Source organism: Haematobia irritans, chromosome 1 (assembly GCF_050003625.1).
Source record: "Haematobia irritans isolate KBUSLIRL chromosome 1, ASM5000362v1, whole genome shotgun sequence".
In the NCBI taxonomy this organism is placed as follows: domain Eukaryota; kingdom Metazoa; phylum Arthropoda; class Insecta; order Diptera; family Muscidae; genus Haematobia; species Haematobia irritans.
Window position 1 is genome coordinate 202,933,562 of NC_134397.1, and position 13,394 is coordinate 202,946,955.

At 35.5% G+C, this 13,394-nt stretch overlaps 1 protein-coding gene across 1 annotated transcript in view; it reads right to left on the minus strand.

The window, feature by feature from the left end:
• The window catches only part of LOC142222435 (uncharacterized), a 319,623-nt gene that overhangs the window by 31,533 nt on the left and 274,696 nt on the right, over positions 1-13,394 (minus strand). The window contains exon 4 of the mRNA XM_075292576.1: positions 571-3,987. Within this exon, the coding sequence (XP_075148691.1) occupies positions 571-3,916 (3,346 nt within the window). The 5' untranslated portion in view covers positions 3,917-3,987. The remainder of the gene's footprint in view (positions 1-570; positions 3,988-13,394) is intronic.

A 13,394-nucleotide genomic window follows, 5' to 3' on the forward strand; every position in this document is an offset into this window, starting at 1 on the left:
TGGACGGGTATCAGCATTGTAATCATCCAACTGCTGGAAGGATAAATAGCCATAGAGGTTCCTCAATGGCAGTAGTATCATGCCAACCTGTCATAGACTATCACTGATGAAGTTTGTATTTCTACTTCAGTTTTGTATGGAGATCTTCAACGCCGCTCACATCATCATCTTTGCTATGCGTGCTAACACGCAATTTACTGTGGAATGCATCGTTGTATACAAGATCCTGAGGACATTATAGGTAAAAAAACACGCAATTTGTTTGATAGCAAAGATTTGTGCTATACAAACATTTTGGTTTATATAGAACAAATATGATTTTCGGTAACGTAGATGTCCATCAATTGATTGAAAAACTCTATTGGCCTTCTCAAGATTGGGAAGTGACCATATAATATCACAAAGAGCCCACGTTGAAGAGAAATAGAATCTCATTATATTTTCCCCCTAATTCCTTCATTCAGATATTCACTCCTTTCAGTCAAATACGACCCTGCACTCCGGACTTGAGACTATAAATGCCAGATAAATATTTGTGATTGTTGGCAACGATTAAGTTCGTGTACTTACCTAAATTGGCATAAACATTGTCCGACTTGCTTTTTATTGAGCCGCTTTGTTGTTCCCCAATGATGCGGATGTTATTGGCCCCTGAAGCTGCAGAGGCGGTGGCTGTTGTAGACAATGCCGATGATGATGATGTTGAAGAAGTTTTGGTCGAGGAAGTTCCAATGCTGCCACTAAGGCTACCTCCTGCGGAGGCTGATGTTGCTGCTGCTGGTGCTGCAGACTTTGTCGATGATGTTGAATTTGTGGTCAATGCAATCTGTTGCTTCCTGCGTAATTCAGCACTTTTTGGTGGAGGTGGTCGTGCAGGTTTATTCATTTCATGACTACGTTGCGTGTCCAATGAACGCAAAGGTGGTGCTGGAGGCTTGGCTGTGACCACAGCCACTGTCTGTGTGGGTACAGCATCATTGGTCTTCGTTATATCCTTGACCACCTCAACAGCTGTGGTATTGATGTCTATCGGATGAATAATGACTAAACGGGGCTTACCGGAAACACCCAAATCTTCACCCGTACAAATTTCCGAATAAATGCTTTCCTTTTGTTTGCTAAGATTCTCAGTTGTCTTACTGGCACCCATGCGTAGGAATTTCTTAATGGAGAACTTGGTTTTCGTTTTGGCATTTGAGGAGGACTTTTTATCGGAGTTTTGGGAGGCAGCTGCTATATTGGTAATAGACATAGATGTGGTTACCAGTTTGGAAGCAGCACCATCTGCGGATAGATTTTCCTCAGAGGCTGAGAGGTTTTTGGGATTTCGAGGTTTAACTTCGGGAGTCATGGCCTGATTGAAGCTAATGGATGAAGTGGCATTTTGAAGTTGAAGATTCTTAATGGCATTGCTGCGTTGTGTGGCAAAAGTATTGAGACTACGGAATTTCGGATTGATTACAGCTCTCTCACGTTTATCCTTTTCGCGTATGGCAGCTGCAGCGGCTGAGTTTTTACCCACAGTCCCAGCACTAGTCATGGCTCCGATTTTACGCGTATAAATAGAAGAGGCGGGAGAAGTATTTCCCGCTTCCATCATAGGGGATGATGTGGTGGCTGTAACATCTTGCAATAGAGACGAAGTTTTCGAAGTTTCTTCGGCCTTCTTATTGTTGCTTTCCTTACGTTGCTCTTTGGAGAATTCCTCCTCCATATTGTAATCTCTTTCTGGGGTTGGAGGAGCACTGGACTTTTGCTCTGTGGTCGTTGGTGTAGGAGGAGGATTGGGAGCTTTGCCCTTCTTCAGTTTAGCCTCATCTTTAACAGTATCACAATCTGTTTGAGTGTCCAGAGATTTGGACATAATCATTTGCAATTGCGATATAACCTGCTGTTGTTCAGCAGATGCTGATGAGGCGGTAACTCCTGGTGTACGCTTATTGAGGAAAGTTTTCATAGGAGTTGCAGCAGGTGAGACCAAAGGTTTCACTGGTAAATCGGGTTTCTTCAAGAGAATGGGAGGATGTTGCTTTTGTAGACCATGCAAGAAGGAGGGACGGGCATCGATAACCTTAGTCGAGGGTGGAGGTGATTTGGGCAAAGCAGGCAATTCCTGGGCATCTTGTGTCTCCAGACTACCATCAGGATCGGCACTACCATCGGGTTCGCCATGTAACTCCCTGGATTTCTCCAAACTAAAGGGTGTCTTCTCTCCAGGCAATTTGGCCTCCTTCATCGTAGGTCTTTGATCATTCACTTGTATATCCTCGTAGTCAGAATTATTAGTGCTGGCACTCAGTTTCTTTTCAATCCTCAGACGATCCTTTTCCTTCTCCGTAGCATGGATATTTTTGTAATCATGGCCAATGCTTATACCTATACCCGAATCCGATTCACTGCGGATCATATTGTAGGAAGTCTCCTCATCACTGCTACCATCAAAACTACTACCAGTTGAGTCTAAGGCATCATCGGAACTGCATTTGGTAACAATCAGACCATCGGAGGTTATTTTACTGGTCATAAAATTTCCCTCATGTAAATTGTAAGAGGCCGCCCGGGTCTTGGAAGATAGCAACATATCGGTGATATACTGAGATGTAGAGAAAATATTCGACGAATCGGTTTGGTCTGTAGCCTTCGAAGATCCAGCTGCAGATTTTTTGGAATCTTTCGCATCATATTTACCATCTGGTAAATTTTCATAAGTTTGAGAAGCCTCCACTACATCGTAATAGGCAGAGACTCCATTTTCCGTATCCGAACAATTACTATCGGTGTCACAGAATTTATTGAAGACATTCACTTTGGGTTTGACTTGATCCTTTGTGATAGGCGTGTGACGCACGATTGGCTTCTTAAGGTCGAGAAAGGTTTTATTCTCCAAAGATTCAGTCAAGCTACCAATTTCGAACTTAATTTTACTACCCGTCGCTGAGGAAGTAGACGTTGATGTTGCCTTTTGTTCTGAGGACTTTTGTTCTGTGGCCAATTTTTCTGCGGTTTGATTCTTTTCCAAAGTTTCGGATATTTCATCTAGTAGAGATTTTTCCATGGCCCTTTCTATGGGTGGACTATCTTTACCATCACTGTCCAAGGATTGCAAAGAATCCGATGTCGTTGCCATTTTAGAGGACACTGTTGAAGTTGTTGTGGAGGTGGTTATAGATGTCGTCGTAGATTTTTTCACCACTGGTTTACTAGGTTCAAATTTGGTTTTTACCGAAGATTTACTGGCACTAGCTTGAGACGTCGTAGTGGTCGCAGCCACTTGTGTTTTTGTACTCTGCACCTCTTTACTCTCACTGGCTCCAAAGGGCAAAACATTAATTTGCAAAGTCTGTTTCTTACCTTCCTTATCCACTTGGGGTGCTCCCAATTTCAAAGCTGCAAATGTTTTCTTAATATTCTCTTGAGGATCACCCAATAAATTCCCATTATTCATATTGAAATCTGTATTAGCCCTGGTGATACGTTTCAATTCCAATGATTCCTCATCATCGGTACCCAAGGCCTTGTCATCATCTTTGTCATTGGCCAAATTCATAAAATCATGATCATCATCAGAATCATCTGACCATTCTCCACCATAGCCTATAACCTCTGAGAGATTTTTGGGGAAACTGACTTTATGCGATTTATGCTTCCCCGTTAGTTTGCTTCGTTTGATGATACTTTTTGCTGGCTTTTTATTTTTATTGGGATAATCGATTTTGATGTTCTCCAAATTGTTGTTCCCTGTAGCTTTTGTACTTAGACTGGCACTTAAACTGCTCGAAATTGATGTATATTTGGAACGAGATGCAGCCAAAGCTGCTGCGGCCTGTTTATGTTCATCCTTGGATTTAAAACAATTCGAGCATAGATCTTTCTTCCAGGCATTTTGGGAGAAATGTGTACATATTGAAGAGGACATATTGGATGGGTGACAATGCGTTCTCGATGGATTGTGTGATTATTCTATACCATTCGATACAAGGCCATAATCTGGAAAGATAAATTAAAGAGAATGGTTTTAATTCGTTGAGGTAAAAGAGAAGCTTAAGAAAATTAGAAATCCTGTTCAGATATGTACTTAATGTTCTATAGAATAATTAAATTATCCCTAGGCAGAACATTTAATTGATCCCATTAAAATTGTAATTCAAACAATTAATTTTTGATTAATCTATTAATGTGATAATTAGCATGTTTTTTTTTTCAACTTTAGTTAGTTTTAGTTTTTTAGGTTTTAAATAAAAAATATTTTCGGTGCAGTGAAAAAGTCCTGCGTCGTTAAAAACATGATTTTTGTCATTGTCTTCAAGATGGTAACAACGAATTACATTATTCCGGTGGATCATTGTACACACAAAAACATATTTTTTGTCTTCAATGACCAAATTAATTAATCCAATTAATAAAGGGTGGTTAAAATTTCAAGGGCCGATGTTGATTTTGAATAAAACACAAACTATTTAGGAAATTATTGTAATTTTATTTTATTATGATATATTGGTATTACTCAATTATGTATGGAACAAAATATCGGCCAAATGGGTGCCGCGACCTCGGTGGCACACCTTCATCCTCGGTGGCACACCTTCATCACAGTAACTGCCCAAATGCGGCAATTCTGCTTATTGACGAATCCGCTGAGGTGAAAACGTGCCTCATCACTGAAGATGATTTTCTTCGAAAATTGATCATCCACTGTTGCCATTTCTTGGAACCATTCTGCCCATTCACGACGTCCATGATTCAAATTGAGTAAGTCTGAAATAGAGAAATGTCAAAAAAAAATTCGGAAAAAAACTTGGCGTTTAGGTGTGGTTCACATTCAACATCGGCCCTTACAATTTAACCACCCTTTATTTAATTGAAATGTCTTCAATCACAGAGTATCAATTAAAAAGTCAATTATTAAGTCAATTGATTTTTGTAATTAATTGATCAAATTAAAAACTTAATTGATACTATTAATTTTTGTGATTGATTTTTGCTTCAATTAAAAAATTTGTTGAATCAATTAAATTTTTAATTGAATAATTTTTAAGACTCAGTTAAGACTTTAATTGAAAAAATGTTCGTGAAAGTTTTTTCTGCACTCAAAAAAAAGTGAACTCTCCATTTCACTAAAGCCAATTTAACTTTATTTTAGTTCATGGAATTATTATGTTTGGAGAAAGTTTCCTTTACTCTAACAATTTTTTTCGTACGTTAGATAAATTAACTAACAAACGGGAAAATATTATAAATAAATTAGGCATAAAGATTTACTAAATTCGTATTTCTCACAACATAGTTCATTATTTCTTTAAATTTGTAAAATTTACTAGAAATGCGTTTATCATGAACTTCGTATGTCACTAAAGACATTCTTTCAATTTTGAACACCAATTTTTTTCTTTAGACTACAAAATTTTCTTTAACAAGTGAAAAAACTTAATTATGTGTAATAAATATTCTTGAATTTGTCGAAAAATATTTGCATATTTTTGTGATATCAGCGTGATGCCAGCGTTTGTAATACTGATTATTTAAAATTTTCTAAAAATATTCAAAATATTCTAAAATTAACTAAAACTTTTCTTTCTGGTGGGTTCACTGTTTTTCAGTGTGTGTGCATGGTCTATTACTGGATATTTTTGCGATGAACCCATAAGCCTTTGTATGCAAGGAGGCAAGGCCGTAGCCAGGATTTTAATTCGGGGGGGGTTCAACTTAAAAAAAAATATTCATATAATCTCATGTGTAGAAAATTTTATTTATGCATAGGTATGTATACAATATTTTTATACCCTTCACCACTACTGTGGTACAGGGTATAATAAGTTTGTGCATTTGTATGTAACGCCAAGAAATAGTGATCATAGAACCATCTTTTAGTATACCGATCGGTTTAGAATTAAATTCTGAGTCGATTTAGCGATGTCTGTCTGTCTGTCTGTCTGTCCGTCCGCCTGTCTGTATATGTAATTTTGTGCACAAAGTACAGCTCGCAATTTAAGTCCGATCGTCTTCAAATTTGGCATAGGGCCGATTCTTGGGACAGAGACAATCGCTATTGGTTTTGGAAAAAATCGGTTCAGATTTAGATATAGCTGCCATATATATTTATCCCCGATTTGGTCATAGTTAGCGTGTTTATCAACCGATTTTCTTGAAATATCGTACATCCAAATATTTTATGAATCTCGAAAATCTTGCAAAATATAAGCCAAATCGGTTCAGATTTAGATATAGCTCCCATATATATCTTTCGTCCGATTTAGACTCATAAGACCACAGAGGCCAACGTTTTCTACCGATCTTCGTGAAATTTTGCAATCATTGACATTCTACCAATGCTTGGTAAATTTGATTGAAATCGGTTCAAATTTAGATATAGCTCCCATATATATCTTTCGTCCGATTTGAACTTATATGGCCACAAAAGCCAGAGTTTTGCCGTGATTTGCTTCAAATTTTGCACAAGGGGTACGTTTATTAGTATCGTTAAGTGTGCCAAATTTTGTTAAAATCGGTTCAGATTTAGATATAGCTCACATATATATCTTTCGCCCGATTTGGACTTATATGGTCTCAAAAGTCAGAGTTTTGCCCTGACTTACTTCAAATTTTGCACAAGCGGTACTTTTAATGATACTATTGTATGTGCCAAATATGGTCAAAATCGATTCAGATTTAGATATAGCTCCCATATATATCTTTCGTCCGATTTGAACTTATATGGCCTCAAAATCCAGGGTTTTGCCGTGATTTGCTTCAAATTTCGCACAAGGAGTACGTTTAGTAGTATCGGTAGTTGTGCCAAATTTTTTTTAAATCGGTTCAGATTTAGATATGGCTCCCATATATATCTTCCGTCCGATTTGCACTCTTATGACCAGTGGGGCCAAAGTTATACTCCCATTTACGTAAAATTTCGCATAGATAGCAGAATTATTGTTCTAACTATATATGTCAAATTTAGTCAAGATCGGTTCAGATTATATATATGTAGCTCCCATATATACGTGACCAGTGGGGCCAAAGTTATACTCCCATTTACGTAAAATTTCGCATAGATAGCAGAATTATTGTTCTAACTATATATGTCAAATTGAGTCAAGATCGGTTCAGATTATATATGTAGCTCCCATATATACGTACACCAGAGTTGGGGAAATATGGTAGACTGTTACACATTTTAGACCCATTTTCAATGGAAGTTTCCCCCAATTAACTGGATAGCGTTAGCCGATTTTAATTTTAATTCTAGAGATTTTGCAGAAGTAAAAAAATTGTCTCCTTTATATAGCTTCCAGCAAATGTGAAGTAGTTGAGATGGTAACACAAATTTTGGCCTACATAGTGGTGAAGGGTATAATATAGTCGGCCCCGCCCGACTTTAGACTTTATTTACTTGTTATAATATTAAATTGAGCCGACGGGCTTTTTGGGCAGCAAATAAATCAATTACTTCTTCAGTCGGCACATTTATTCGGCGATGAACCGACATTAATGCCAATCCATTGAGTCTACTCTCGCTAGTTGAATTTCTAAGATACGTCTTTAATCTCTTCATTGTTGAAAATGAAAGTTCGGATGAGTACGTAGTAACTGCAGGGATGGAAAATGCAGTACTATAGTACTTTTTTCAATACTTTTTCACCCCGGTCAGTACCGTAGTACCCCCGCGAATGATTTAGTACCTTTTGTGTAGACATTTTGAAAAAGTCTCTATCAACCTTATTTGCTAATAGTCTTTTACAAATATGGCAAAACAGACATGTTCATGTGGGACATAGTCAAAAACAGGATTTTATTGAACTTCAAGAATGTTTTAGTCGAAAAAAGAATGCGATCCTATATTATCGATTTTATATTTCGGTAGAAAATGTTGTCAAAATTTTATTCTATATAGAATTTTAGCAAATTTTTTTTTTATAGAAAATTTTGTCAAAATTTTATTTTAATTGAAAATTTTGTACAAATTTCATTTCTATAGGAAATTTTTGCAAAATTTTATTTCTATAGAAAAAATTTTGCAACATTTTTTTCTACAGATTTTTTTTGCAAAATTTTATTTCTATAGAAAATTTTTGCAAAATTTTATTTATATAGAAAATTTTGTCAAAATTTTATTTTCTTTAAAATTTAGTCTCTTGATAATAATTTTCCAGTGAAATTTTTGTTGAAATTTAGTAAAAATTTCAAAAAATACATTTTTTGTACTTTCTTAAAAATTGTATTTTCCATCCCTGAGTAACTGGCAAAGCGACCAAAATTTTTAAAAGAATATGCACGTTTGGAAATATCTCTTTATTGCACTCTCCAAGTGCTTCCATCGCTGAATTAGGCAGGTTCTTTTCGCAGGTTTTGCGCCATTTCATTTACACATGTGCGTTTGGCTGTTTCGTAGTTATTGCTATGGCCAAACAAAGCGAGTCATGTTCACAAAAAGAACAACAAACACAAATAAAAAGCAGAAAGACTTTTTCCAAAAATGAAATTTGTGGTGCGAGAACAAAAACAATTTGTTTTTTTCGACCGTCGTTTGACGGGATTTTCAACTAGTATTCTATGATTTGTGCAAGTTTTATAGGTAAGCGTTTTTCAAAATAAAACCTCCAGCTTTTCTTCAACATCTTCGATAAGATTTTTCTATGCATCTAAAAATATATATTTATTTATATACAAATATTCATTCATTTCGGGGGGGGTTTGATCCCCCTCATCCCCCCCCCTGAATACGGCCTTGCAAGGAGGACAAGTAAACCATGAAGGCTTTCTAATGGACCTTATTTTGTAATGATGAGAAAGCTGATGGCGCGATGGGAGCCAAATTTTCTATCACTAGACAACATGCGCAATCTGGAGACAACAGTGATTACCTAAGGACCCAGAAATAGCCGATATATACGTATAAGTAAATATAAATATAATACGTATAAGTCGTCCAGAAATCCAATGGGAAACACTCCTCGGTACTTACAAGGTTTGATCTACATCGACAACACGGAGAAGGCTAAAACTATCACAGAGCTGTATTACGCCGATTAACTGAAGCGATTTGACGCTGAATTCGAGAACTGACCGCGCTTGATCTTGAGCTTATCTTGAAAAGTACACCGATACTTTTCAAAATGTCATTTTTTAGTATCCACCATAATTTAGGTTAGGTTATAGCGAGACTCTCTTAAAGAATGCAGTTAATTGTGAAAACACAGGTGGTGAACATTTTTCGTATCGTTGAGTGTTGACCCTTTTCTATATTTTGCAAAATTTTGAAAAGTTAAATTTCGAAATTTTATTTAAAATTTTACAAAGGTTGTCCTTAATATTTCGGGATTAGGCAATCTGCCCGTTTTACCGTAAAGCTTGAGCTTTTTGAAGTTATACACACCCTCAACAATAAAAAAATCACTTCTGTAACATATACCCCAAACACATTTTGCTTCCAGCATATATGTTTTCAGAATTGGTCCAAACAAAATATTGTTTGTTTTGTTCAAACATATTATGTTTCACCTTAGGGCATACACTGGTAGAAAAAAATTTTAATGAAATTTTCTTTGTGTGGATATATTTTTAAGGCGCCAATTGGTTACTTCCATTATTTTACTTGCAGCATACTCTCTAGGTCTCTCTTTCTAAACACATATATGTTTATAGGCTATTTTCAAATTAATATATGTTTGCATCTAAGCCGATTATATTTACAAACATTTTATGTCCCAAACATAATATGTTCTAACATATTAACATATATGTCCCAAACATGTTATGCTAGTTTATGAACATTATTTGCTTGCACTTAAAAATATTGTGTTAAAAATTTTGAGTTCCAAACATATAATTTTTACACCCAAACATATGAAAAGCAGTCGTGCATCCATAGAAAAAATCACGAACGGCCTGTACGTTTCAAAACGATCCGTTCATGAAAGTGAGTCAATACACATGTGATGTCAAAGGGAAAACAACCGGTGTCAATCTGACAACGATAAAATGACACCATGCGTTGTCAAAACAATAACTATTATTTTTTCTATTATTGTACGTACTCAACACGTTTTGAAAAAAAATCAACTCGCCCAAAAAAGTGGAATTATAGTGTAAACATTTTCGTGCGATTATTTTTCACAACTTTCGACATGGAGTAACTCAACGACAGTGCATCGATGAACTTAACTTAATTTTCAGGGATGAAGCTCCATCAAGGATCAGTGTTTATAGATGGTATGGTGAATTCAACCGAGTTTCGTGAAGTTTGTCAAAAATCAGTTTTTCTTCCGGAACAATTGTAAATATCATGTGACCTATTGGAAGATTGAGACAAACTTAGGCAGAAGAGGAAGTATACATTCAATACTGCAAAAGTTTCGAAAAACAGCAAGTAACAGGTTTGCTGATAAGTCCCCGGTCTGACACATGAGATGACGTCGCTAGTATTAAATGCATATTATTTTTATATAGTACCAACCATCAAATGATTCGTGTCAAAATTTGACGTCTGTAAGTCAATTAGTTTGTGAGATAGAGCGTCTTTTGTAAAGCAACTTTTGTTATTGTGAAAAAAAAATGGAAAAAAGGAATTTCGTGTTTTGATAAAATACTGTTTTCTGAAGGGAAAAAATACGGTGGAAGCAAAAACTTGGCTTGATAATGAGTTTCCGGACTCTGCCCCAGGGAAATCAACAATAATTGATTGGTATGCAAAATTCAAGCGTGGTGAAATGAGCACGGAGGAAAATGAACGCAGTGGACGCCCGAAAGAGGTGGTTACAGACGAAAACATCAAAAAAATCCACAAAATGATTTTGAATGACCGTAAAATGAAGTTGATCGAGATAGCAGATCCCTTAAAGATATTAAAGGAACGTGTTGGTCATATCATTCATCAATACTTGGATATGCGGAAGCTCTGTGCAAAATGGGTGCCGCGCGAGCTCACATTTGACCAAAAACAACAACGTGTTGATGATTCTGAGCGGTGTTTGCAGCTGTTAACTCGTAGTACACCCGAGTTTTTCCGTCGATATGTGACAATGGATGAAACATGGCTCCATCACTACACTCCTGAGTCCAATCGACAGTCGGCTGAGTGGACAGCGACCGGTGAACCGTCTCCGAAGCGTGGAAAGACACAAAAGTCCGCAGCCAAAGTAATGGCCTCTGTTTTTTAGGATGCGCATGCAATAATTTTTATCGATTATCTTGAGAAGGGAAAATATCTGGCGTTATTGGAGCGTTTGAAGGTCGAAATCGCGGCAAAACGGCCCCATATGAAGAAGAAAAAAAGTGTTGTTCCACCAAGACAACGCACCGTGCCACAAGTCATTGAGAACGATGGCAAAAATTCATGAATTGGGATTCGTATTCTACAGATCTGGCCCCCAGCGACGTTTTCTTGTTCTCAGGCTTCAAGAGGATGCTCGCAGGGAAAAAATTTGCTGAATGTAGCTCCCAACCGTTTGTCAGTTTTCGTCCCAAACAAATCAGGAAAACCAATCACCATGTCAATGTGAACTCTCCACATATCGGCACAAAACAACTGAATTTTTGAGCATTCAAGACATCGCACCATCGTCATCCGAAGTATAGCCCTGACTTGGCACCGAATAACTTCTTTTAATTCCGGTACGTAAAAAATAAAATGAGAGGTCAACGTTTTCGACACCTGAAGAAACGATTGATGCGTTTTGATGCTTCGAAAATTTGCTCAAATGCATGCAAAAGTATATAGATCTTAATGAAGAATATAAAAAAAAAAACAATAAAGCGATTTTGTATTAATAATATTTGTCTCTAATCTTGAAATATAAAAGACAACTCTCGTATATTATATTCCTCTTTCAACTTAAAGTTGACAATTCGATTTATTTGTTAAAGTTCAGTTAGTCCATTTTGGTCACTAATAAAAGACGATTTGACTTGGTTTTGAAAAAAAAAAAAATCAAAAATCAATTAGTCGATTGGGTAGATAACAAAACGTTTATCTCGACTGAAGCGAAAAATCGTTTCGTGAATGTTAGGTAATAAACATTTTCGCAAATTCAGCCTGAGTATAATTTGAATTGTTTACTAAAGTATGCAGCTCATAATAGAATGTACTAAATTATTTGATAAATTTCGTCCAACATAAGAAAATTTCACTATTTATATTTCACTATTTATATATATATTGCAGCTTAAATAAATTTTCATAAGCACAAAATATTTGTAATACACCTAGACCTGGCTTTGCGTCGCAGATACGTTCAAAAAAAAAAAAAAAAAAAAAAACACGACGCAAACTGAAACCATGCAAAGTGAATTATGAGTTTCTATGGCAAACTATGCAAAGATTGGATATAGATAATAACGTAACTTTGAAAATCTAACGACGCAAAGTGAAAACTAAAACTAATTCAACAGTGACGCAACTTCGAAACGACGCAAGCCGAGATCTAGGTGTATATTGAATAGATCCACAAAACTTCACTTTTAATATCCAATTTGCACATAATAATTTTCCAGTGCATTTAATTTTGTCGATACCAAAAATAGTTTCTTTTTAATATTAAATATCATATTTGGGTTAACAAAAGAAAACAAACGGAACAAAACACATATTTAACCTTTGCAATTTTTGTAGATTTTACCCCAATTTTTCTCCCATTTATTTTGTTTAACACAAGCCATAATTAAGTTTCCCTTTCATTCAAGCAATAAGGGTCAAACAAGCCGAAAATATTAAAATTTGGACAAAGAACAGTTAAAAGTGAAAATTAAATACTTTTTTTTAAAACGAAACTAATCTATAATTATCTTAAGATATTTCTTGGTTTAGACTTTTAAAAAGTTTACCAAAAAAAGAAGACATCATTTTCAAACAATTATCATCAGCAAAAGAAATTAAATTGAAGAGAAGTCAATTAAAGTTGAACGCTTGTAGCGAAGAAATTGAAACCACATTGAAAGAACTAAGAAGTGTGTGTGTATGGGGTATTCAAAGTCCAAAATCGTTTTTAGATAGTTTCCATTATTTAGAGAATGAAAGATATTTTTTAAGCGACACTTTCGAAATAGGAATATCTTTATAATTGACTTTATGGTAGACTAAAAAAATATTTGCGTGGATTATGCAATCTAAATTTCAGGATGCTCAATTAACACAATATTAAAGACAAATTGCTTTAAAATAATGACATTTTAAATAAAAGAAAGTTTATAATCATTGTTTCAAAAATCTTTTTATAAAAAATGTTGGACAATTTTTGAAATTTGCGTCTCTCTGTTAAAGTTGTATATCTTTGAACTAAGTCAAATTTTCCCTAAAGTAAAGGAAAACATTTTTGATTTAAAGATATAGTCCTAAAATTAACGGAAATATTGAATCTTTAGATTTAATTTTTTTTAAAGGGTGATACGGTCAAAATTGGGTC